Source organism: Sus scrofa, chromosome 1 (genome assembly GCF_000003025.6).
Source record: "Sus scrofa isolate TJ Tabasco breed Duroc chromosome 1, Sscrofa11.1, whole genome shotgun sequence".
Lineage (NCBI taxonomy): Eukaryota > Metazoa > Chordata > Mammalia > Artiodactyla > Suidae > Sus > Sus scrofa.
Genome location: NC_010443.5, coordinates 21,497,111 through 21,522,090, shown reverse-complemented (window position 1 = coordinate 21,522,090; position 24,980 = coordinate 21,497,111). Strand labels below are relative to the sequence as shown.

The window sequence follows — 24,980 nt, the reverse complement described above, 5'->3', positions numbered from 1 at the left end:
GAAAATCATAGGTAGAGTTCCCTTGTGGCACAACAGGTGAAGGATCCAGCACTGTCACTACTGTGGCACATGTTTGATTCTCAGCCCAGGAACTTCCACTTGCCACAGGCATGGCTAAAAGTAAAAAGAAAGCCTTGGGTGAATGAAGTGTAAAATGTTAGGGCCACAAACTAGAATTTAATCACCTATTTAAATCTGATGTTAACATATTGCTGGCATTATGTAGTCCTTCCTTGTTGTTTTTACATTCAGTGCTAAAAAGGTAAATTTAGTTACTACCCCATGAGGTTTGAAAAATGTTCCCATTGAATAATTTGTATAATTTGCTACATGTGTAGTATATGAAGTAGTTTTTTGTTTTTTTGTTTTTTTTAATAAAAGCAAAATAACTTTGGAGTTCCCGTCATGGCTCAGGGGAAACAAATCTGATTAGTATCCATGAGGATGCAGTTTCAATCCCTGGTCTCACTCAGTGAAACCCACGGTTAGGGATTTGGCGTTGACGTGAGTTGTGGTGTAGGTCACAGATGCAGCTCGGATCTGGTGTGGCTGTGGCTGTGGCATAGGCTAGCAGCTACAGCTTCAATTCGAACCCTAGCCTTGGAACCTCCATTTGCCTTGGGTGAGGCCCTAAAAAAAAAAGGTAAAATAACTTTTATTTCAGTTACTCATTTGAAGTTTTTTTGGGATTAAACTTAAAGTAAGAACATGATATATGGATATTAATGATAACTAACCCTTGCTGAGTTTTTACTGAAGGCCGGGATGCTGTTTTAAATGTTTCATATCCCAGCAGTTACTCTACGGGTAGGTTGCTAATACAATCCTCATTTCAAAAGTGGATAAACTGAGGCACAGAAAAATTAGATAATTTGCCCTTGCCCTAGGTTCTGGGGCTTGAGAGTAACTTAGCCTGTATTTGAACCTCACAAGCCAGACTTCAATCTTCATTATTAACCCCTGCACTGTTCTGCCTTCTAGATCAATAAGCATATTCAGGTAAAAATATCTATAGAATATCATCAAAAAGATATATATATATATATATGGAAGTGGAGGAAGAAAATACCTTATATTTATGGGGTACCTACTGTGTGTCAAACAGTTTACAAGATGTTTTAATCATTCTAATGTCCAAGTCAAGTTTTACTACCTCTGTTTTCACCTGCAGAAATTAAGGCATAAAGAAGTTTGGGAGCTTGCCACTAATCTCCTGGAAGGTGCAAGATCTGTATTTGAACTCAAGATGTGGTTTTTATTTATTTTTTATTATTTTTTTATTTTAATTTTTTTTTTAATTTTTTGTCTTTTTCTAAGGCTGCACCCGTGGCATATGGAGGTTCCCAGGCTAGGGGTCTAATCGGAGCTGTAACTGCCAGCCTACACCAGAGCTACAGCAGCAACGGGGGATCCAAGCCGGGTCTGCAACCTACTCCACAGTTGCAACCTATACCACAGCTCGTGGCATTGCCAGATCCTTAACCCACTGAGCGAGGTCAGGGATGGAACCCGCAACCTCTTGGTTCCTAGTCGGATTCACTAACCACTGAGCCATGACGGGAACTCCTCAAGATGTGGTTTTTAAAGGGCTAGACTATATTCTTCCATTGTCTCTTTTCTAGCTTTTTCAATCTGGAAGAATTGAAGTTACCTGATAACACCTTCATAATCAGAAATTTTGAAACAGAATGGAAGGAGAGCGTACTGAGAAGGGAGCATTATGTCAAAGGGGAGAGTTAGCATTGCTGTCAAACTTCAAACACGGTAGTTCCAATTATGATGAAAAGGTGCTTGTCCCCAAACACCAAACATTTTTGGTGTTTTGCCTTGGAAAATAGAAAATTTAGTTGGTCCCATCACTGCAGGTCAGGCAGGAATCAGGTGTTATTTCTCCTTCTTGGTTTAGTCTAGACCTGGACCAGTTTTGCAGAGAAATACTTCCTATACAGATGCTGTACATTCTTTACATAGGAAGGCAGGGAGAAGAAGGGAATGTTTAAAATGCTCAAGAGCACAAACTTTTTAATCATCTTAGGAAACCTGTCCTGGTTAGGTAGGCATATGAAAGTAATGAATGCAGACTTGGGAGGCTACCTGCTGACTCTTCCTACTAAGACTGGTTAGTCATACCTGTTCGTTTGAGTCGGTCATGTTTCGGTATGTGTTGTTCATAGGTTAACTAAATCAAATGGGTGTTAAATACTTGAAACTAACGTAAGATTTTACATCAGTTACCCTTTAATTTTTTTTTAAAAAAAGCAGGCTTTTAAAGATTATATGTAACCCTCTCAAAAAAAAAAAAAACTGGTCTAAAGTATAAATAATTTCATATGCCTTTAATCCTGGGCAGTAGAATTTGATATCTGAACAAATGGGAGTATCTTAATTCGGGATAGTTTAGCATTACTAAGGTCTCTCTCATATTCACTCTCTTTTGTCATTTGGCTGCCTGATCGTTGGTGAAATGATATACTGTCCCTTTTTAATCAATGTCATTGAGTCCCTGAAATGGATAAAACTGTCCTATAGCAGATCATGGGGAAGGGTATCAGAATTAGAAGTGCAGTCTCTCTAGACACCTCTTCTCTACTGCGTGCTGTTTATGGTCTTCTAATTTGAGAAACCTCTTCACCACTCAGAGCTGAGATTCATTTTTCTGTGAGTTCTCTGCCCTGTTAGTGGGGAGTTTGAGTTGAATGACTCTAAGGATGATTATCATTATTTCAGATGTATCATTCTTGGCATGATAGAAATGAAATGATGCACAAGACACCCCTCATTAGACTTAGACTAGAGACATGTGCCTTTCATGGTCTCACCCTTTTTGGGGTTGACTCTCTTCGAATGTGAAGAAACAGGAAATGGAAACACACAAACTCTTCATTAAAGGGGATGAAGCCCAGAGCACCTGTCTAGTGCATTTGAGTCTCTCATGAGTTTACGAGTCAGCCTGGAAGAAGGAAGGACAAGCAGTGTTTCACGTAGCTCACAAACCCTGGCCTCTAATTACTCTCCTGAGATTACTTGTACTTCCTGGCCCATCTGGGATCGGGGACTTGCTCATTGTTCTAGTACTGAACCTTTGTCCCTTGGGAATAAAACCCACGGGTCCCCTTGGATGGATTTACCATGGCAGTTTCCAGCTCCCCCCCCCAAAAAAAGCAGTGATATCAGCTGTTGCTGCTGCTTGCAGAAGACAAAGGCCATCACCTCTTCTCCCCTCCCCCCTCAGCTTTTCCTGTCCCCTCTGTCACCTGCAGTTTTAAAAGTATTACATACAATGTATTACGTACATTGGCCCCTGAAAAAGAATGACGCTGAACAGTTTGTGAAAAATGAAAAAGGGAAAAATTAAAATGAATGTTTGAATTGGCCTAAGAAAGCCTGGGAGGATACATACACAAGATGCTAATAAAAGTGGTTGTTTTCTTGTGGAGTAAGAGTGAGGTTCGGTTTGAAGAAGGGGGCAGGGAGGAAGTGAGATTTTTCTACTGTATCCTTTTATAAGCTCTGAGAATGTATCACCATCTAAAAAATTGCCCATTTAAAATTAACTTTAGGGAGTTACCATCGTGGCTCAGTGGTAATGAAACCGACTAGAACCCGTGAGGGTGTGGCCTTGCTCAGTGGGTTAAGGATCCTGTGTTGCTGTGGCTGTGGTGTAGGCCGGCAGCTGCAGCTCCATTCGACCCCTAGCCTGGGAATCTCCATATGCCGTGGGTGCGGTCCTAAAAAGACAAAAAGAAAAAAATAGAAAAGAAAATTAACTTTAAAAAGGTTTCTTCTGTCTCACATCTTGAAGGAAAATTGGAAACTGTTGTGGCTCTCCTGAGGAGGTTGAAATTTTTGTCATTATCAGCTCACATTAGAGGATGCAAGTGGTAGGCTTTTGGTTAGATATATTTGGGTTCAGTCACATTGTGAGTAGGCAACTGGAAAGTATGTTTGGCCTCTTTCAGTCTCGGTATCCTTATCTATTTGAGGGAAATGGAAATAATTGATTAGCCTGTCTTTCAGGAATATTGGGAGGACCGATGAGAAAATAAATATAAAAATGCTATCTAAGCACCAAATAAATGGATGATTACTCTCAGGTCTTTGGAGGAAGTTGTGTCATTGATTTCCCAAGAGAAGGAACAGACCTACTCATCTTCCTCTTTCTTAAGGCCTGGTCAAGTTTCAAGCTCATGAGAGGGGAAAAGGAGGGTCTGTGTAGTTTTTCTTTCATCTTTCTACCTTGAAAACCTAGAGAATCTTTGGCCTCTGCTGGAAGAAAATTCAGCATTAAAAAACACCTCTTTCACATCTTTTTGATTAGAGCTTTTCACTGCTGATGAATAATAATAGTCCTAAGCAAACAAGGAACTTATTGGTTCACTAACTGAAAGTCCAGGTCTGACAGCCTTCAGGCATGGTTGGATCCAGGTCCTTAGAAGCTAAGATTAGGAACCTGCCTCCTTCTTTTGAGTCTGTATTCCTCTGTTGGTTTCTGGTGGGTTTTTATCTGTTTGTCTGATTTTTTGGGGAGACTTAGGCTCTCCTTTTATGGAGGCAAAGTGACTGATTACCAGCATCCCATGGCTCCTATTCAGCTAGTTTTAACAGATCCAGAAGAAAAAGACACCTTCTTTTCCTGTTGTTCACCAGAATTCTTGGGCCTGGATCTTGTTGCTACAACTTGGACACTCCCTGAAAAAAAAAAAAAAAAAAAAGACTGAAATGCACAATATCTACTCTGTGCAAAGTATCATTCTTGGTATGATGGAAATGAAATGATGCACAAGACACCCCTCCTTGGTCTTAGACTAGAGACGTGAATGTGCGACTCTGTGCACATGTTGCAATGAAAAATGTAGTAAGTGCTATAGCAGCAATAATAGTAAGAGCTAACATTTATTCAGTGCTTTCTAGATCCTGGGTGCTAGTCTAACATTTACTTAACTCATTTAATCTCTAGAAGAATGAGAAGGTAGCAGCTATTATCTCGTTTTGTAGATGAGGAAGCTGAGGCACAGAGAAGTTATTGAAAAGTGTTCTAGTTAGAAAACAAACGTACGGTTACCAAAGGGGAAGGAAGCGGGAGAGGGACAGATTAGGAGTTTGGGATTAGCAGATATAGACTACTGTGTACGAAACAGATAAAAAACAAGGATCTACTTTGTAGCGTAGGGAACTATATTCAATATCTGGTAATAACCTTTGGGAAAAGAATCTGAAAAAGTATATGTGTGTGTGTGTGTGTGTGTGTGTGTGTGTATCACAACATTTTCCAATTGGAATTCTTGCTGTGGGTTAAAGCAGGTTAAAGACCCAACATTGTCTCTGTGAGATGCGGGTTCAATCCCTGCCCTCACTCAGTGGGTTAAGGATCCAGCATTGCCACAAGCTGCGGCTTAGGCCATAGATACAGCTCGGGTCCAATGTGGCTGTGGCTGTGGTGTAGGCTGGGAGCTACAGCTCCAATTCGACGCCTGGCGCAGGCACTTCCATAAGCCGCAGGTGCTACCGTAAAAGGAAGAGAACAAAAAGTCCTCTAAGAGCATAGAGAGTTATTATGGATTCCACCAGCTGGGATAGTGAGATCGCCCTGCAGGGGGCGCTATTTGAAGGACTTGAAATTCTAGGAGGACTTCCCTAGAGTGGGAGAGGGAAACAGCCTGATTCCAGGAGAAAGAAACAAAGGAATGGAGCAGAGGAAGTGTTCGGGAAATGGCAAGAAGTGAAGTTTGATTTTAACCCTGGGCTTGTGCAAAAGTGAAATTGGAAAAAAAAAAGTGAATGGAAGAATGGTTTGGGGGGACCAGTTATAAAGCTTGGCTCCAGTTCTGCCGACTTGGACTTATTCTGGAGCTGTAGGATTCTTGAGGAGGGGAGTGGCATGGATAAACAAGAAAATGGCCAGACTCCTGAGTGTTTTGAGATGGAGACGTTGGCTTTATTTCTCTGCCTTACATTCTTGAGATGTTTTGGAAGGTATTTTTTTAAAGGTCCTGTTGGGTGGCATTTTGGTGGTTGTAGTTCTTGAAAGACTTAGCTAAGCCTTAGTGAAGGATCTTTTAGAAAGGAGACTGTATCTTGACATTCTGTTTTCTGTAACTACCATTGAGGAGAGGTAAAGCAAAGCCAGGCTCGCATAGAACACTTTCCACGAAAGACAGACCAGCCTCTGTTTCTGTCAGTTTCACAGTAAGGCCATTCAATACTCAGAACCAAGAAGATAACATGGTCCGCTTATTTAATGGTCTTCTATTTACTCTTCTATTTTGTTCTGACATTAAACAGTGTTAGAATTGAGAATTAGGACTCTCTTTCCTCGCCAAAAGAAAACACAAGTGGCTTGTTGACTGCAAGATTTACTCTCAGATCCTTCCAGAGTAATATAAAATCTTGGCCATGCATCCATAGAAAGGAGCTGGTGGCAAATGCCCCAGCCTCCTCTCCTGAATGCCGGCTCCGTGCCCAGAAGGACTTCATAAATCACTTACAATTTATGATGAGCCCAGTCGTGTGCTACACCCTGCTAGTTGGCTGGTGTCTGCCCTCTACACACTGTGACCTCCCTTCTTCAGAACAGGCAGAGACTTTTTCAAATAAGTCATAGGACAGAGAGCTGAGGATTTTCCCCTTGGCTGGCCCAGCCAAGCAGCGGAGGGGGCAGAAGACTGAAGACTCTTGTTCTTTGAGTTTTGCCACAGGCCTCGCTCGCTCTCTCCTAGATTAGAGGTGGGGGAAGGGTCAGAAAACAAGACCATTCTTATTATTAGTCTCTTTTACTTTATTCTCTTTTCAACAGATGACACACACACCCCCTTTTTTTTTCTGAGTGCCAACAACCTGCAAAACACGGTTGGGGATACGGCAGTAAATGGAACTGAGTTCTGGTTGTCATGGATACTACACTTACACAAAGTGGTAGGTCCCATGTCAGAGGTCATGACATATTTTGCAGGTTAAGAAGAAGGATAAAGATCAGAAGGGGAACAAGCTATTCTCCATCAGGTGTGCAGGGAAAGGACTTCTAATAAGGTGACTTTTGAGCCAAGGTTCGAAGGAAGTGATGGAATGAGCCATGTGGGGGTCTGAAAAGTTGCATCCCAGTGTAGACAGAGACCACCAGGCAGGGGTTTTTCTCAGGTGTGAAGCTACAGGGGCTGGAGCAGAGAGAGCCAGCGGGGAGTGGTTAGGAGAGGACCTGGTGGGGCTAGGGGAAGCATGGAGACCATGCCAAGGAGTTGAGATATTCTTGACTGTGGACAGCCATTGGAAATTTTTGGTCCTTTGGTCCTTTTCAAATATTTGGTCCTTTTCAAATATTGGTCAGCCATTGATCCTTTTCAAATATTTGAAAAACCAGAGTATAGATATGAAATCTGGAAAATGGGACACAGTGCTTCCTTTGCCTCTTAGAGGGAAGAACCTGAGCTGTTGCAATCAGGACTGAATTGTCAGAACAATAATTCACCCATTTTGAGGAATGAAACGGAAATCACAGTTTTGTACAAATAACAAATGTTGGCAAGAACATGGAGCATAGGGAGCCCTCCTACACTGTTGGTGGGAATGTAAATTGGGGCAGCCACTGTGGAAAACAGTATGGACATTCCTCAAAAAATTGAAAATAGAACTACTATATAATCACAGTTCTACTGGGAATATAGCCAGTAAAAACCAAAGCACTAATTTGGAAAAACACACACCCCAATGTTCATAGTAGCATTATTTACAATGGACAAAATAAAGAAGCAACCTAAGTGACCATCAGCAGATGAATGGATAAAGAAGATGTGTATGTATCTACGATGGAATACTACTTAGCCATAAAAAGAATGAAATCCTGCCATTTGCAACAATGTAGATGGGCCTAGAGGATATTATGCTTATGAAATAAGTCGGACAAAGACAAATACTGTAGGTTATCACTTATATGGGGAGTCTAAAAAATAAAACAAGTGAATGAATAGAACAAAAAAGAAACAGAGTCACAGAAAGAGAGAACAAACTAGTCGTTACCAGTGGGGAGAGGGAAGGGAGGGGAGGCAAGAGGGGGATAAAGATTAAGAGATAGAAGCTACTGGAGTTCCCGTCGTGGCTCAGCTGTAATGAACCCAACTAGTATCCATGTGGCCTCGGGTTCGATCCCTGGCCTTGCTCAGTGGGGTTAAGTATCCACCGTTGCCATGCGCTGTGGTGTAGGTTGCAGACACAGCTCGGAACCCGCATTGCTGTGGCTGTGGTGTAGGCTGGCAGCTGCAGCTCCGATTCAACCCCTAGCCAGTGAACTTCCAAATGCCACAGGTGTGGCCCTAAAAAGGCAAAAAGAGAGAGAGAAACTACTATATATAAAAGAAATAAGCAACAAGAATATATTGTACAGCACAAGAAAGTATAGCCATTATTTTGTAGTAACTTTAAATGGAGTGTAATCTATAAAAATGTTCAGTATATTGTCCACCTGAAGCTAATGTAATTATGTAAGTGAACTGTATTTCAATAAAAAAAGAAATCATGGTTTTACTTGACCTTGGTATAAAAATCACAAGTGCTTTTTCCATCAGGATGAAAGTCCGTAACTATGCCTGAGCCATTTACTCAACTGGCAACTATACTTTTCTTGGAGAAACCCATCCGGTGATCCATGTCCCACTAAGTCTCTTCCCTGGCAAAAATTTTAGTTATACTACAGGTGTGAATGAGAACTCCTCCCACCCAACACTACTGCCATTGTTGCACAGATTAGTGTAAGCTTCAGAGTCAAAGAGCAGAGAGGGATACTGGGGATCCGATTCCAGGAGGCTTCCCTAACCCACTTTGCTCTCAGTGGACCCAGAGTCACTCATGCTGGTTTGCACTCACAGATGACTTGCTGGAGTCTAGAGCTGGGTGGAGCGTGGGCTTGGTTAATGGGCCAAAGTTACAGAGAAGGAGTGTGATTTTGACTCCTGATGGGGAATACCTTCCCGAAAGTGAGGGTGAGGGAGGTCTGGAGTGGGCTCTGCCCTAAAGGGCCCCTCCTGCCTCTGAAGGTCTTCAGGCAGATGAGCGCATCTCAGGAATGTTCCTGAAAGGACCCTTGCTTTGTGGGCCATGCTGGACTAGAATGACCTCGCGGATTCATTCCAATGCAAAACACTTCTGAGCCTGTGAAAAAGTGTCCAGTGAATGTGTTCTGCAAACAGACAGACACTCTGTAAACATGAGGCACATATTTTAAAAGATGAAGAGTGAGATACTTGTTCTGGGAGCAGCGGTGGTTGAAACTTGGTGCCCCAACAGCATACCTTCCATGCTTAGTCGCCTGTAGTTTGTTCTCTTTGGCCGGGGACACAGTTATCTGCATTATGTGTTAAAATGCCCCCAGCCAAAGACCAAACAAATAGCCAAAGGCATTTTCCTATCAGGGCCCCTTCCTAGGAGGTGGAGCAAAAGAACAAAGCTGTCGGGTCTGATTCTTGGCAGCAAACCAAGCTGCGGCTTCAGAGCGCCAGTATTTACGTGGAAGAAAGAGGAGGGATTTTTTTTTTTAGCTGAAATTAAGTTAGAATTAAAGCAACAGAAAACTTAACACTAAAACTAAATTATCCTCTGGGATCCGTAATGGAAAGGCAGAAACAACAAGGGGCTATGTCCCAGGCTCTCCAATGATTTTTCCTTTTTTTCAGCTTTAAGAATGAAAGGTAATTTAAAGGCATCCAAAGCAGAGATTACAGAATGGCCTTGATTAATGCCCAGGATCACACAATATTTGAGCAGGATGAACGGTCCTTTAGCCGTCATTGGAGTTCCATCCCATAATTTACAGATAATGGATCAGAGGTCTTGGAACTTAGAGTTCTGAACTTGACACAACTGATTGTGGAAGTTCTGGGACCCGAATCCAGGACTTCTGACAGCTCTTTTGTGTTTTAGGCCACTTGACCTGAGCAGCAAATGATTAGAAGCTCTGTTTCCTGAGAGCCAGGGGCAGACAGCCACAGTGACTGTTTTCTGAATGGGCAGTGCCTTCAGTTTCCCAGGATACAGAGCATCCTCAAGCCGGGGCTGCATCCTCAAGTTTAGTGCAGCACAGTGGGGGGGTCTCTGGGCCCAGCCCCAGGAGTGGGGGCTGAGGCCCTGCTACTAGAGGTCTCAGAAGCCCGCCTCTCCTCGGAGCTCCAACCAAGCACGAATGGGTCTGTAGCATCCTGGGGAGACTGCAGTGGTCAGAGTCCTTGTGAACCACCGGCACAGTCTCAGCAGCGCCCCCTGTCGTTGTGGGTGTTGTGGTTTGGCTTCCTGAGCTGATGGGGCTTCTTTTCTCTTTGACAAAAGCTTGAACAACTTGAAGCTGCGTTAAAGTAACAGCACTCTTTTTATGTAAAAGAGCTCCCACTGGCCCCCACTTCCAGTTAACTTTGTCCACCAATATCACCAACTTTTCAGGGAGCTGTCGTTACTTCTTCTGGAAGGGTTGGTGGAGAGCGGGGTGGGTGAGTGATCTAAAGGAAGAAGGGGCTTTCTGTCAGTGTCTCTGCGTGACCCAGTGTGATGTTGTTTATCGTTCTTTGAACCTTTCATTCACTCACTCACTCATTCATTGTTTACATTCTCATTCTAGCCAAAAAAAAGTTTGACAAAACTTAGAATGAAGAGTGCATATGCTCTAAATAAAATATAAATGAAGTCAGGTCACGGAGAAGGAGGAAACAGATTCCATCCATGAATTGTCATATGAAATCTGTGGTAAATACCAAACTTTACTCTGACCTTCTGACAACAAGGATGCACAATTCCTAGGTATCAGAAAGGGAGGAAAAGGGGCCATTTCTTCAAGCGACATGAAGTGTTGCTGTTCTGGGCTCTTGTCATTGCTTAATACAGAGCTCCCAGCCCAAGGCATTCCCCTGCCTGCCCCTCTCTCCCTCTCCATGGTCCTTGCTTCAGTCCACCTGGAGCACCCCCACCCGGACATGTTTTTAATATTATCACAAGCTCTGTTTGTATGTGTCACAGTGTGGTGTGGGGTAATGGAATTTCACTCAGGTCTTGAGATTGTCCAGGGCGACTCCAGGATCTGTAGATCACGAGGCTGGGAGTTGGAATTTTAGGGAGGGTCAGAATCTAGTCTCCCCACCCTCTGCTACGTACTTTTCCTTTTTCCCAAAGAGCCCTCACTGGACCCCTTCTCTGGCCCTTTTTGTCAAGGTGCTTTTTTGATCAGGGCAGCTGAAGGGAATAAAGTTTGGCAGAATGCACTTTGAGGAATGTTGGCTCAGAGGACTAGTAGATGGTATGACCTTATGTTAACTTTATACACCTTCTTGGTCCCTGAAAGTGGGGAATGGAGCTACTGGTTATATAGACATACAGTGTTTGTGAACTAATAACATACACATATGAGGTGAATACTGTGGACATCCCACCCCGAGCTCCTAAGCTCCATGCTGAAGTTGTCCTGGGAATTTCAATTTCTTTCCAAAGAAGAAAGAATCAGTGTTGAGATTCCCATCCCCTTCCATGTTATGAAAACATGAATTAACTCCGTCCTTCCAAGACTGGGGATTTATCAGGGGATACATCATAACTCTCTAGAGCTTGTGAGTATGGCAAGGAAAAGAATTATAGAAACCTGCTATGATGGACTTTTGTGATCAGCAGTGTGAGAAAGAAAACACTAGAACAGTAGTCCCTTCTGTCTGGGATTCAGATGAGTTCCCCGAGTATCTACTGAAAGTTTGTTTGGTTTGTTTGTTTATTTTTGTCTTTTTTTTTTTTTTTTTTTTTTGGCTGCTCCCACGGCATATGGAGGTTCCCAGGCTAGGGGTCTAATCGGAGCCAAAGCCACCGGCCTACGCCAGAGCCACAGCAACACGGGATCCGAGCCGCATCTGTAAGCTACACCACAGCTCACGGCAACGCCGGATCCTCAACCCACTGGGCAAGGCCAGGGATCGAACCCGCCACCTCATGGTTCCTAGTTGGATTCGTTAACCACTGCACCACAACGGGAACTCTGCAAGTTTGTTTTTCATGTCAGCATGCATATCCTCTACCTATATTGCACATGCATAGAAGCCTGTATTTTAGATTGCATCATTACTAAAGGAAGGACTATTTGCAAGTATGAAGGAGCCTAGGTACTCTGTAGGGGACATGAGGTATTGTGTCCGGATTCCTGTCCAAATGCCGTTGTTTGGAAGACGAGGCTCAGTGCCTAGGCAAATGGTGGGCTAGGGTCACTTGCCCTGTCCTGCTTATGTTGACTCTACTCACATGGTTTGCTTGGCAACTAGAAAAGCTGGGGTTTGAGGCCACAGGTGAACAGAACGAATGCGCTCAAGTCTACTTGAAATATTGTTCATAATTATTGTAAGCAATGACTTGATTCTTACTTGTGCTTGTTCTTTTTGAAAGTATTAGAAAGGAAGATTTCCACAAGACAAAGTAGAGAGGAGCTGATAAGAAGGGGAGTTCTTAAGGAATTGCCTGATCAAGGTGAGGAAATTAATCATACATTTGAAATAATGTGATCCTTCATTCTTTGGTCTTTCTCTCATTTTCTTTTCAAATTTAAGGTGATCATGGTCTTTGGGAGATAAAGCAGTGAGTATTGCACTCCAAGAATCTTGCTTTAATTCAGAATGCCTTTGTCGGCCGCAGAGAATCTGAGGTATTCTAGAGAAGAAATTCAATGACTTTTTTGGTGAATCCTTCACCGTATGTCACCTTAAACCTAAATCTTTACAAAGCTACTCTGTGGCTGGAGATAGAGATAAGACACAAATGCTTACATGACTCCTTCTCTTCTTTGTTCTTGAGCTTTGATCTTTCTATATAAGAAAACTTAGTTGTTTGAATCAATGCAGAGTTTTAACGCAGCTCCTGCCTTTTGGTTTCTTAAGTCTGCCAGTAAAAGAAAAGGGAAAGGAAAGAGGTGATAAACATATGTCTTGTCCTTTATAATCTATCATATCCTGAAATATATAGTCAATAAGGCATGACTGGGCAGGTTAAATTAATCTGCTTTATGCATTCTCTTCAGTAACTTTCTCAGCATTGTTCTCTTTACATTTCTTTGAGTCTAGCTGTCTCGCGCCTTTTTCACTAACCATTATTATTTCTAAGTATTTTTCCCTCTACCTCTAATCTCCTTCCCTTTTCCTCTCTCTTCCTAAGGGGGAATCTTGCTCAAAAAGACACAGATTAGGTAGAAACTGAGATAGACCCTCAACAGATGTTGCAAAGATTGGTTTTTCTCTCTCTGAGTAATACCAAATAATTTTCATTGCTCCCATCACCCTAAAGCTAAAGGAAATGTTTGTTGCCACACTGTTCATTTATCTCATGCCTTCCCTCACCCCACCCCCGGAACATTTACTGGGGTAAAATATTATTATTGTACTTTTATGGTTGCACAAATATAAGGCTGTTAATTTGGAATTGAAATAATAGCACTTCTCTTTTCCTAATATATGTTCCTTGCAAAGAGCTTAACATCTTTTGGCATATTCACCATTTGTAAACCCAAATGACACACTTTTTCCAGCATCTGAATAATTCCAGAGGAGATGCTTTGCTAGTTTACTCTTGCTTCAAAAAAATTAGGAATTCTGAAGTAAATAGTACCATTTTTGGGGGGCCCTCGTAATTTTAAGTATTCAACTTCAATTTCTGACTTATTATACTTTTCTCCATTTTATGAATGAACTTTATTCCCTAGTTTTCTATTACCTTGAAGCTATTCATCTCATGCCTGGGACTTTTAGCAATAAAAAAATGCACATACTTGGGAGTTCCCATTGTGGCTCAGTGAGTTACGAACCCTACTAGTATCCACAAGCACTCGGGTTTGATCTCTGGCCTTGATCAGTGACTTAAACATCCAGCATTGCTGCAAGCTGTGCTATAGGTCTCAGATGCAGCTCAGATCTGGCGTTGCTGTGGCTGTGGCATGGGTCAGCAGCTACCGCTCTGATTCAACCCCTAGCCTGGGAACCTCCATATACCACGGGTGTGGCCCTAAAAAGGAAAAAGAAAAAAGTACACCCTTGATGTTTGTGTACTTGAAGGTGGGCTTGCAGTATCAAAGTCTGCCTCTCCTCTAATCTCTCTGGAGGATTCAGAGAAACTACAAGTCCACTGAAAGCTCAGGGCTGGAAACTTTATTTGGAAACTTTTTAAAGAAAGATTTAAAAAAATGGAAAAAATGATGATTGAAACTGTTAATGAGTATTAAAGATAGAGACTAAAAGCCTCTCTTTTATTCAAAATCGTATCCAAAATTGTAGCTAGAGAAGCATTTACTTTTTTCTAAAAACAAGTGGCAGTGGTCAATTTAAAGAAAAGCTTAGTATTGCTTCGTTTTTATGGTGCCTCATCTGTGAAGACTATTTGCAAGATGGTTTATAATTTCATATACTTACTTTCTGGAAATCTGACTCCATTTGGTCTTTTTATTTAATGTTTGCAGAATGAACATTAAAAGTTTTAAAACATTAAAAAAAAAAACCAAAAAAAAACTTTAACCAAAACATAGTGTAGTAGGTTTAATGTTTGGCAATTCATCAGTTGCTGAGTTTCACTTTCTGCTTTTTGCATGGTCCTTCTATAGAACTATAGAAATTACCTTAACACCTAGAAGTTTCCGGTGAGGTTTTGTAGTAAATGGAGTCCTTCCCCATTTTCAGCCAAGAGCTGGACAGAATACATTTCTGTCATTTTTCCGAAAACAATTATCTTGAGAATTTCGGGTCTGTTTTCGGCTCTAGCCAGAGACTGGGAGCTGCTGTGCGTGGTGACAGCCTCCTCTCTTCTGCCAGGGAAGAGTCATTCTTTGCCTTGATGTCTGTGACCTTGGCTTAGCTCTTGACAGTTTGTCAATTATGCCCTTTCATTCAGTGAGCCAAAAAGACTTTTAAAACACCACCAGCTACCCTGGGTTTGACCTCACCCCACCCCACCCCACCCCAAACCCTCACTCCCAGCTCTTTTTCTTCCTTTTAGATGACCTTCTTTGCACCAAGATCTCACTTTAAAAGTTCAGTGATTAGTCTTCTCTCCTGAGAAGCGCATGGTCTAGTCTAAGTTCAGTCCTTATCTAGGGATTCTTTCCTTCCATCTTATCCCTTAGCTTTATCTACGTGAAGGCGTGTAGATGTTTTTACCTGCTTATCTGCTTCCTTTCTTTTTCTCCCATGGCGTCCTTTTTAACCTTCTAATGAGTCACTCGCTTTCTGTTCTTACACGATTTTCTCCTTATCTCTCTTCCACTGTTAACTGTATCCCCAACACACCTGTTTACCAGAAAGAGGGAATGCCGCCTACGCTGATGTTCCTTATTTAACCACTTGTTTCTGTGCACTTTCTCTTGGTTTACTTCAAGCTTACAGCTCTTCTTTTTTGAGTTTTCTTCTTCCTTTGCATACCAATGCTTCTGTCGGAATCTCACCAAAACCTGCAGCCTCGCTCTATATGTTGTCTTGCTTTCCCTTGCTGAGCTTATATTTTACTTACATAAACCATATCAAGGACTTATTTTCATTCTAAAGTCATACACAAAACTAGAAAACCTTTTCAATATGCACAGCAATTAATTATTAATAATTTCAGTTCTCTTCTGTTTTATTCTTGAATTCCATGTTTATTGTAGACACAGCTCCCTTTTTTAGTTAGTTCATATCTCAGAGGAAGTATTCTTCTACATTGTTGACTCTTCCTATCATGTGATGATTCACTTTCTTTTTGTGCCACAGTTATTTAATGTTCTCTCTAGCTTTTTTGTTCTAAATGTTAACAATTAGTTATTTAGCCCACTCAAGAACTTTTAACGTAATAACAGTTAAAATAGAATTAAATTGTCATTAACATGACTTCAACAGGTTTTTATTACCAACTAAAGTCATAGAAAACAAAGATAAATTTATATTTGGGTTACCTAAAAACTGAGGATTTTTATATAAAAAAGTGGTTTTTCCATTTCGTCTGGAATTTTCCACTCATATTATTTTTTATTTTTCTGAATGTAATACCTGTACATTATATTGTGTCTCCTCTCCCTCTTTTTTTTATAGCAAATTTCTTGGGATCCAGTAATAAGAACTAAGAATCTTTGGTTTTCCTTCTGGTTTGTTGTATAATTTTTAAAAAATCACTAACTTGATTTTATTGATATAATTAAGATTTACTTGTGATAGCATTGCCTTCAATTATTGTCTATTTTAGTTTTATAGAGGAATCAGATTATAGGTACTTGGAAGTTACATGACTAAGGAACAATTGTTTGTTCATTTTAAGCATAATTCCATGATATATATTTTGCTTATTAAAATGCCATGGGTTTTTTTTTGTCAAAAAGGCCAGTAGATTTTATTGTTGAGCCAAAGCAATTCAATCATATTGAATGAAAAACTGAGAGAAGGTCTCCATTTTAGAATGATTGACAAAATAAGATTAATAAAAAATTTTATAAAATCATCTCTAATCATTCATTTCTTTAAGTGCTAAGTAGTATTTCTTTTTCAATGGTAATAAAGCCCCTTAAAAGTTTCCCGGAAACAAATTAAGGTTAAGTTTTCAAGCATTAAGTTTCTGCAAAATCTCTTTCACCTTAGAAACTCCTAGGAATTATAAAGTTCTGAAGTGTTACAAGTAGTTATCTGTGATTTAGATAACAATACATTTTAATTTCTGTTGTGATTTTTAAAATTCTTCTGTAATTACTTTTTTTTTTTACATTTTTTCCCTAATGTTTTCTTTTCTTTTTTTTTTTTTTTTAATCCTTTGTCTTTTTAGGGCCACACCCACAGCATATGGAGGTTCCCAGGCTAGGGATCCAGTCAGAGCTGTAGCCACCAGCCTACGCCCGAGCCACAGCAACACCAGATCTGAGCCGCATCTGTGACCTACACCACGGCTCACGGCCACGCCAGATCCTTGACCCACTGAGCGAGGCGAGGGATCAAACCCGCAACTTCGCAACTTCGTGGTTCTTAGTCAGATTCCTTAACCACTGAGCCATGATGGGAACTCCCCTAATGTTTTCAAACTATGCTTAGTTGAATTTAAAGACTATTTGGTCAACTATATGTCACAATTCCCTGAGTATATTTTAGTATTTCAATAAACAAGAAAATGAAAATACCATTAGCCTTACTATGATCTTTTTCTGAGTTAAGTAGCAGCTATCGTCCTATGTAAAGTTAATATGTAATACAAGTCATAGATGTAATATTCTGGAGACAGTGGTGCTTGGAAATGTTCATCTCCCACTAATCATTTGTGTGTGTGGTTGCATTTCATGTTATTTGTGTATTTGCATTCGCCTTGTGTTTTGGTGCTTGTTAAAATATTTGTTCCATTTTTCAGATTCCTCCTTTTACGGTTCAGTTTCTGAATGACAGAGAGACTCCTAAGTGTTGACTTCAACCAAAACTAAGCCCAAGAAGAGAGGGACTCTGCTGCCCAGGGATATTTTATCATTAGGTTAATCGTTCTTTCTGTCTTGAGATGGCACCTGGCACCCCCTCCATAGCTGCTTGCCCCAAGACTAGGAATTTCCCAGCTCTTCCCTTTAAGTGAATTATTCAGTAAAACACGGTGGAACAGTACAGGATGTATTGGGTCCCCAGGTCGGAAACATAAACCTGAGCCCTACAGTCTTGTAGCTGGAAAACTGGGTTTTACAAAAGCCATCAAGTTAGACATCTAGGTGTTTCTCTCCCCATTTCTAGATGGAGATGTAACAGTTAACTTTGAAAATTCAAACGGGCACATGATACCCATCGGAGAGGAGTCTACCCGAGAGGAAAATATAGTAAAAACTGAAGAAGGGAATGGCTCTGTAGCTGAAAAAGCACCACCTCTGGAGGAAAAGGCAGAAGATAAGAAAGGTAAAATCAAGAGAAACCCCGTGTTCTTTTACAGCTCACAGTCGAGATGCAGGTCTTAGGCTCCAAAGCGTGACCTAAGATCAGTAGAGAGGAGTTTTGCAAATACAAAGAGGAGAGAAATGAAAACTAGTGAAGAGAATTTGGATGATTTCCTCAGGAAGAAACGTCCATGTCATAAGCACTTCTTTTAATGTTTTATTAAAAAGGTCTCGTTAACACTAAGAACCAGAAGAGGTGGCCTCTTCTATCATTAGGGACGTCTGGGAATGTTATCCTTTGCTCAGGAGTTTTTTCTCAGTGTCAGTATCCTCTTTTAAACACAAAAAGAAAAAAGCCAGCAGTTACTTTCAAATTATAGCCACCCAGATTGGAGAACTATCAAAAGACGATGGCTCTTTCAGCCCAGCATCGTCTCTGCAGAAGTGGGAGCTTGGCTGGTGGCATCCACACAGCCCAAGCTGTAGGTTTGGGTCCAGGTTCAGACGTTTCTGAAAGACCCAGGAAGAGTTCCCAGTAATGCCAGGGATTTGGGTTCTTGTAGTGTCCATGGCCTCTGCTCCATGAGTTGTCTGTGCCATTGGAAATTTCAGAATATGCCAGAGGCAATCATGCCATGCCCTGAAGCCTTCTTTAAAGACTTTGGTTTCTAAAAATGCTATATGGTAGGTTGCAGAGTTGCAAGATACATGTTTCTCAAGGACCCCCAGAACATTCCCAAGTTCCTGGGCACTGATTCATTCTATATCCATACTACCTTTGTCATGGTTGCAGGAACCCCCAAGCCTCATAACTGATGCAAACTTGAACTGAAACAGGTTGTTTCCTGTTCGGTAATGACTGTCTCTGAGTTGGATGGCAAAAGTTGGGTTCTGTAGGCATTTTGAGCACTTTTAGAAATGGCTGGAAGCAAGCTTCTCTTCCTCTGCTCTTGATCCAAATCCTCCAAAGACAAAGGGAACAAAAGACAATTTGACAGGCGTTATAACTTAAAATCATCTTCTCTGGGAGTCTCCTTATAATTTGCCTGTAAATTAGCCTTTAAAAAATTTAGAAGCCTCTATTAATAATCTGTTGGAAATTTACTATTTTGTTTACTCAATATTAAGTGTAGTATTTATGGGGCTTTCCTTTATCTTTCCTTTGAAGGACTGGTTACACTGAAGAATACTGATTATGAGAAATTAACTAACATTTTTAATGATAATATTCCTGGAACATAAAGAGAAAACAGACCTAAATAGATATGGAAAGGATTCGGGTGAAAGTATTAAGGCAGTGATTTCTTTTTTTCACTTTTTTTTTTTAGTCCAACTGTCCTGTCTCACCAAACTGTTAAATTTCAAATCCATCTGTGGTTTGTCCCTGGTACAGCCTTTTCACATTCGAGAATCACATCCTTCTTTATGTAACAGTGCCATCTCCACTGCTTGCCTGGTCTGTGTGGAATGTCAATCAGTGGACGGGACAGACTTCAAAGGAAGCATTTCCCTTATCAGCCTAATAAAAGTTGCTGACAGTTTTATGTTAATTAAACCAGCCAGCCTTGATGTTCCCAAAAAATGGCAGACCTCACAGGTTTATGGATGTTTGAGAGATGTTTTTGTTTTCTTACTCTTTACTTCAGATTAGTACGTTCGGTTCTTTTTGGTCAAATAAGGTCTGAGACAGCATCTTGCTTGGCTGGTCTACACTTCAGGAGATGGGAAGACTGCTGGACCTGGTGCCACAGCACTAATAAGAGAGCCGTCTCCGTCTCGCTGTGTAGACAGTGCACACACTGGAGCCACGACGAGAGAGGGGAAGCGTTTACTGTGGAAGCCACTTCCTGACAGTAAAAAGAATGTCACTCCTAACCAATATCACAGAATATTATGTTAAATAGAAAATAACCTCATAAACAAGCCCTTCATTTCTCTGGAAAGACACGCTTTAATTCTAAAAAAGCAGCTTGAGAGTCACTTTTACCCCTACTCCTCTTCTGATCTCACTTCTTGTTTGAGCTCAAGACTGCCAAATCCACCCTCCCAGGTTCTCAGTTCACCCTTTATTTTGGGTACAATGCTCCCCTTCAGTTTGCATTAAGCCAACTTACCCAAGAGCATTCTTTCATCTCCTAATTGGTTATATTTGCAAAACCATCCTAGATATTTGTATCTCTTTTTAAGACAGCATGTCAGTACTTTAATACTGAAACATCAGTGCCGAAGAAAAAAAAGCAACCGGCAGGTGGCCTTCACACTGCTCTGTGGGTAGGGTCTGCCTAGGACACCTGGGTGTTCCTGGTGCTCCCAAAGGCACCTGACTCTGGAGTTAGCGTGGTGGTCTTGGGCCTCTTCTGCCTAGTAACATCGGAGGCTTTTCCCTTCAGGCCTTCAGGCTTCTTAGTCTCCCATTATTTTTTCTCAATAAGAGGCAGAAAAATTGATCTGCAACCTGTTAAATATAGCTTGGCATTAAATGTGAGACACCCGAGAAGTATTTGGTTTCCTTTCTGTTGAGCATTGTAGAGGGCTTTTTGTGAGGCCACTTAGATGCATTGGTTCCCCACCTCAGCAAGAAGGTCTGCCATCGGGGCCGGGGGCGAGAGATTGCTGGGCGTGAGAAACCACCTTTGCCTTCAAGGAGATCGTGGCCTACGTGGAGACCAGCATGCACATAGGCAGTTGCAAAACAAGATGCAGAATGCTCTGGGAGGCCCAAAGACAGCAAGCCAGAGGAGCTTGCAAGGGGAACCAGAACTGGGTGTTAGAGGAAGATATTTCCAAACTGAGGCCTGGAGGAGATAAGAAGGAGGCAGTCAGGTGAAGGAGAGGCATGAGGGCAGAAGTGCATTGTAGGCCAGGTGAAGGCCACCTGCAGTTCTCAGAGTCGCTCTAAGCATGGCTGAACTCAAATCTCCCTGTGGGAAAGAGGCAAACTTGGCATTGTAGTCAACAGCTATCCTCCACACCCTTGTTGCAAGAAGCAGTATCCTCATAAAGCCAGAGAGAGTGGGCAGCCCTTGCTCAGCCTCCTCTTGGAAAGATAACTCCTCTACACCATCAGTTTAGGTCATGTCTGCAGCTCACATGGCAATAGTAAGAAATACCTCTTGGCTTAATCCATTATCTCCCAGATACAGGAGTTCACATCCTGCTAACATGTATTAATAAGTTTCAGCCAATCAGTCACATTCCTTGAATAGACATAATATTTAGAGCATCGTGCTTGATGAACTGTGAAATTTCAGGCAAAAAGGACGTTACAATTTAGTCAGAAAAACATACTGTTTGCTTGTGTGCATGCACGCACACCCCCTTCAGAATCACCGTGGATTAAACATAAACATTGGCCATATGGCAAACACATGCAGATAACTGGTAAAGTCTGCAGAGGAAGGAGGAGAGGACCATGCTTCTAAAGAGGAGCCACAAGTGTGTGCCCAGTGTAGACATTCTCAATCCAGTGGGGAGTGTTCTTCCCAACTGTCATAGAGTGAACCTTCACCTGCCCAAACCTGGAAGCTGGATTCTTTGGGGGTATAGCTTTAGAATTTAAAAACCTTAGCAGAGGGAGTTCCCGTTGTGGCTCAGTGGTTAATGAATCTGACTAGGAACCATGAGGTTGCGGGTTCGATCCCTGGCCTTGCTCAGTGGGTTAACGATCCGGTGTTGCCGTGAGCTGTGGTGTAGGTTGCAGATGCGGCTCAGATCCCACGTTGCTGTGGCTCTGGCATAGGCCAGTGGCTCTAGCTCTGATTTGATCCCTAGCCTGGGAACCTCCATATGCCACGGGAGCGGCCCAAGAAATGGCAAAAAGACAAAATAAATAAATAAATAAATAAAATAAAAACCTTAGCAGACAGAAAAGCGATCCCTCAGTCATATGCCATGAAGGCAGAGAAGACGTGAGGGTTTGTAGTGAGAGAGAATTAAGAATATATGAAAGAGGAGTTCCCGTTGTGGCACAGTGGAAACAAATCCAACTAGGAACCATGAGGTTTCAGGTTTGATCCCTGACCTTGCTCAGGGGCTTAAGGATCTGGTGTTGCTGTGAGCTGAGCTGTGGTGTAGTTCGCACACATGGCTTGGATCTGGCGTTGCTGTGACTGTGGTGTAAACCCGCAGCAACAGCTCCAATTAGACCCCTAGCCTGGGAACCTCCATATGCTGCAGGTATGGCCCTCAAAAGACAAAAAAATAGAATATATGAGAGAGAATTAAGAACCAGGGGGTGCAGATCGGTTTTGACTGGCTCTCACCGTGAAGGATCCTGGGCTGGACCCCCATGCATGGCATTATGGGAAGAGCTAATGGTACAAAGATGAATTTAGAGAACAAGCCTCTAAGTCAAAAACCTAGCAGATCAATGTACATCATACATTGTTTTACATAAAAAAACATGTTTTCGGTGTCTATCAATGCGTATTGTTCTCAACCCTAACTGACCCTTTCAGACCAGGTGGGTTGAAAGAGCCACTCCTGTATTATAGGTGATAACAGCTTATTAGGAGACAAGATGTATAAACCTAAAGGCAAACAGTAGCCTCTGATAAACATGGACTAGGTCACTCAGACAATGAGCACAGTTAAGTCCGGATGCAGGAGGCGTCCACTTGGGCTGCAGTCACTGGGCTGAGTTGGGTCTCATGGCTGAAGGAAGGCAAAAGAAAAGTTGAATTCATTACTTACTGTTGTTTAAACACTGTTAATGGTAGTTAAATATGTGGATTGACGGAGATGTAGACAAAAGAGAGGGAGGGGAAAGTCTTCATTTCCCACTCACTGATATGAAAAGCGAAACAGAAGAAATAATAATAAAATGTGATGCATTCCAATATTAAAACCTTTTCTTGGTCATTTAATACTAGAAGAACATACTCAGTAAAGGCTTTATCTTGTCTTAACACTGTCTTATGTTTCTTTACTGTGCTCCATTTTAAAAGGAATGCTGCTTAGCTCTGTGGACCAGAACTGCTTTTAAATTTTAATTTGTCATGATTAGAAAAACTAAGGATGTGAATTTATGAATGAATGTCCAGCACCTCCACATTTTTTTAATGAGAGACTAACACTTCTCTGGTTATGCAAAATCTTGTGCAAGGCTTCTGTCCTTAGGCATGATTTTTCAAAATGAATTTTAACCTTTATCTTTTCAAACTCATTACTTGTGTTTACATTACAAAACAAATGCGATATTTTTTTTTTGGATTCTTCACCCATCGCTACCTACAGCTGTGACACTGTTTGACAAGGTCAGAGGAAGTTATTGTAAAACAGGAAGCTGCCTTCGTGCACTGGGAGAGCTTGAGAAAAATTTTAATAGTAGAAAATACTTTATTCTTCAGTGCATTGTGCTTCCTGGACCAGGTTCTGCAGAGTCTCCCTGAGCTTAGAAAATAATTGATTTTTGAGCACAGTGAGACAGAGACAGAGCACAGATCCCTTTCAGGTCGATGAGGCTTGAATGTTCCCAAGAAAGCCCTCAGCGGAGGGCTCAGGGGTAACTGAGTCCAGCCATTGCTGTGCTGTCAGCCCTTCTCACCCCACAGCAGTCTGTGTAACACCTCAGTCTGCCACTCTTGGGACCCTTTAGTTTGGTTAAAAATTTAGCAGTCCTGCCCACATCATCATCCAGCAGCCACCTTTGCAAGACTGATGTCCACCCCTGACGGTGGGCATTTATACTCACCCTGAACTTGATGTCATCCTAGTCACATGTGCAGCCCTGTCTTTATCACAGGGGTGATTAATGGACCCCGAGAACCCACCTTCGTTTGGCTTTCAGCCTTTCGTCTTCCTTACCCCAAACTTCACTGTCAGGTGCAGAACCCCACTGGTTCCCAAAAGCCAAGCAGCCTCATGTTTGCATGTCTGTTCGTCTTAATCCTTCTATGTATATGGTGTGTGTCTGTATCAGTCTGCTTCTGTTCACTTTCTTATTTGTAGAGAACACTGAAAACCACTCTGAAACACCGGCAGCTCCTGTTCCACCTCCTCCAGCTCTTCCTAAGCCTAAACCCAAACCTAAACCCAAAAAAACACCTGTGCCTCCAAAAGGGGCCGCTGCCGGGGCCAGCCCCAAGGGTGATGAAGTGCCTCCTATTAAAAAAAATACCAAGACTCCTGGTAAGCAGGTCCCTGTCCCTCTACCCAAGCCAACAAGCCGAAATGCTACCCGAGAGGCTGGTGAGTATCCCCCCCATGGGGTTGAGTCTAGGGTGCTTGGCTTTGGGGTGGGGTAGTTCCTTCTAGGATTGATGGCCTTTTTGATGTCTGGTGTCCTCGGAGGTAACACCAGTGGACCCAGCTTTGACACAGAGAATGCCGAGGAGATTCCTTTGTTGCTCTTTCTGCCAAAGAAAAGTCAACCAGTTGATCCATTCATCTCATTAGGTTTAGGGTGAAGAGACGTCTTTCATCCTGAGTAGCTGCTCTCTGCCTAAGACCCAGTGGAAGGATACAGGGAGTCGTCTGCCTGATGAATAGCCACAATGTGACAGGACATTATTTAGACATCGGCTGGCCTGCCCAAAGGCAGGCAGTTCTTTGGCTTGGGTTTTGTTTCAAAATATGTTAAACTTGCACATAAAAATGTGACACCTGCATCTTTGATGTATTTGCTGGATCCTGACGTCCTCAGTCTCGGTCACCTCTGCTGACAAATGACAAAGGGTTCTCATCCCCCAGGTCAGCTCCACCCCACCACTGTCTATGGGAGTCACAGCCACTCAGCACAGTTGGAAGTTACATGCTCAGTGCCCCCTTCCTGACCCCATAGACTTCAGGGTGTTACAAGGAGAATCAACTAGTGGTGAGGTTACAAGCTGTGACTGCAGTTCACCCGGGGATGTTTGGGTGGTTACGTAACTTCATGTCATGTGTGTCCAGCTTTCCTTTCACATCAGATATGCAAAGTGGAGCTACCGTTCTAGTGAAGTGGAATAAAGAAGACTCCCCTGTCATCCAGCATTTAAAAGGACATTAATCCAAATATATACGCTAAGTGACTCCTTCCCATTAACCCATGCATAAAAATTCTCTTAGGTTATAGCAAACTTTATTTTCCTAAAAGCCAGCAGCAGCTTTCTTGAAACCAGCTACCAGGAAATGCCTTGGCATCGATCTTCCCCCCCCC

The 24,980-nt window shown here is 42.1% G+C and overlaps 1 protein-coding gene across 5 annotated transcripts in view; it reads left to right on the top strand.

Moving 5' to 3' along the window:
* PHACTR2 (phosphatase and actin regulator 2) overlaps positions 1-24,980 on the top strand; it is a 284,512-nt gene that overhangs the window by 201,165 nt on the left and 58,367 nt on the right. For 3 of the 5 annotated variants that reach the window (XM_021087139.1, XM_021087155.1, XM_021087161.1), the window contains exons 3-5: positions 12,391-12,471; positions 17,706-17,864; positions 23,792-24,031. In XM_021087139.1, coding sequence (XP_020942798.1) covers positions 12,391-12,471; positions 17,706-17,864; positions 23,792-24,031 — 480 coding nt within the window. The remainder of the gene's footprint in view (positions 1-12,390; positions 12,472-17,705; positions 17,865-23,791; positions 24,032-24,980) is intronic. The other 2 variants (XM_021087148.1, XM_021087164.1) reach the window with 1 other exon arrangement.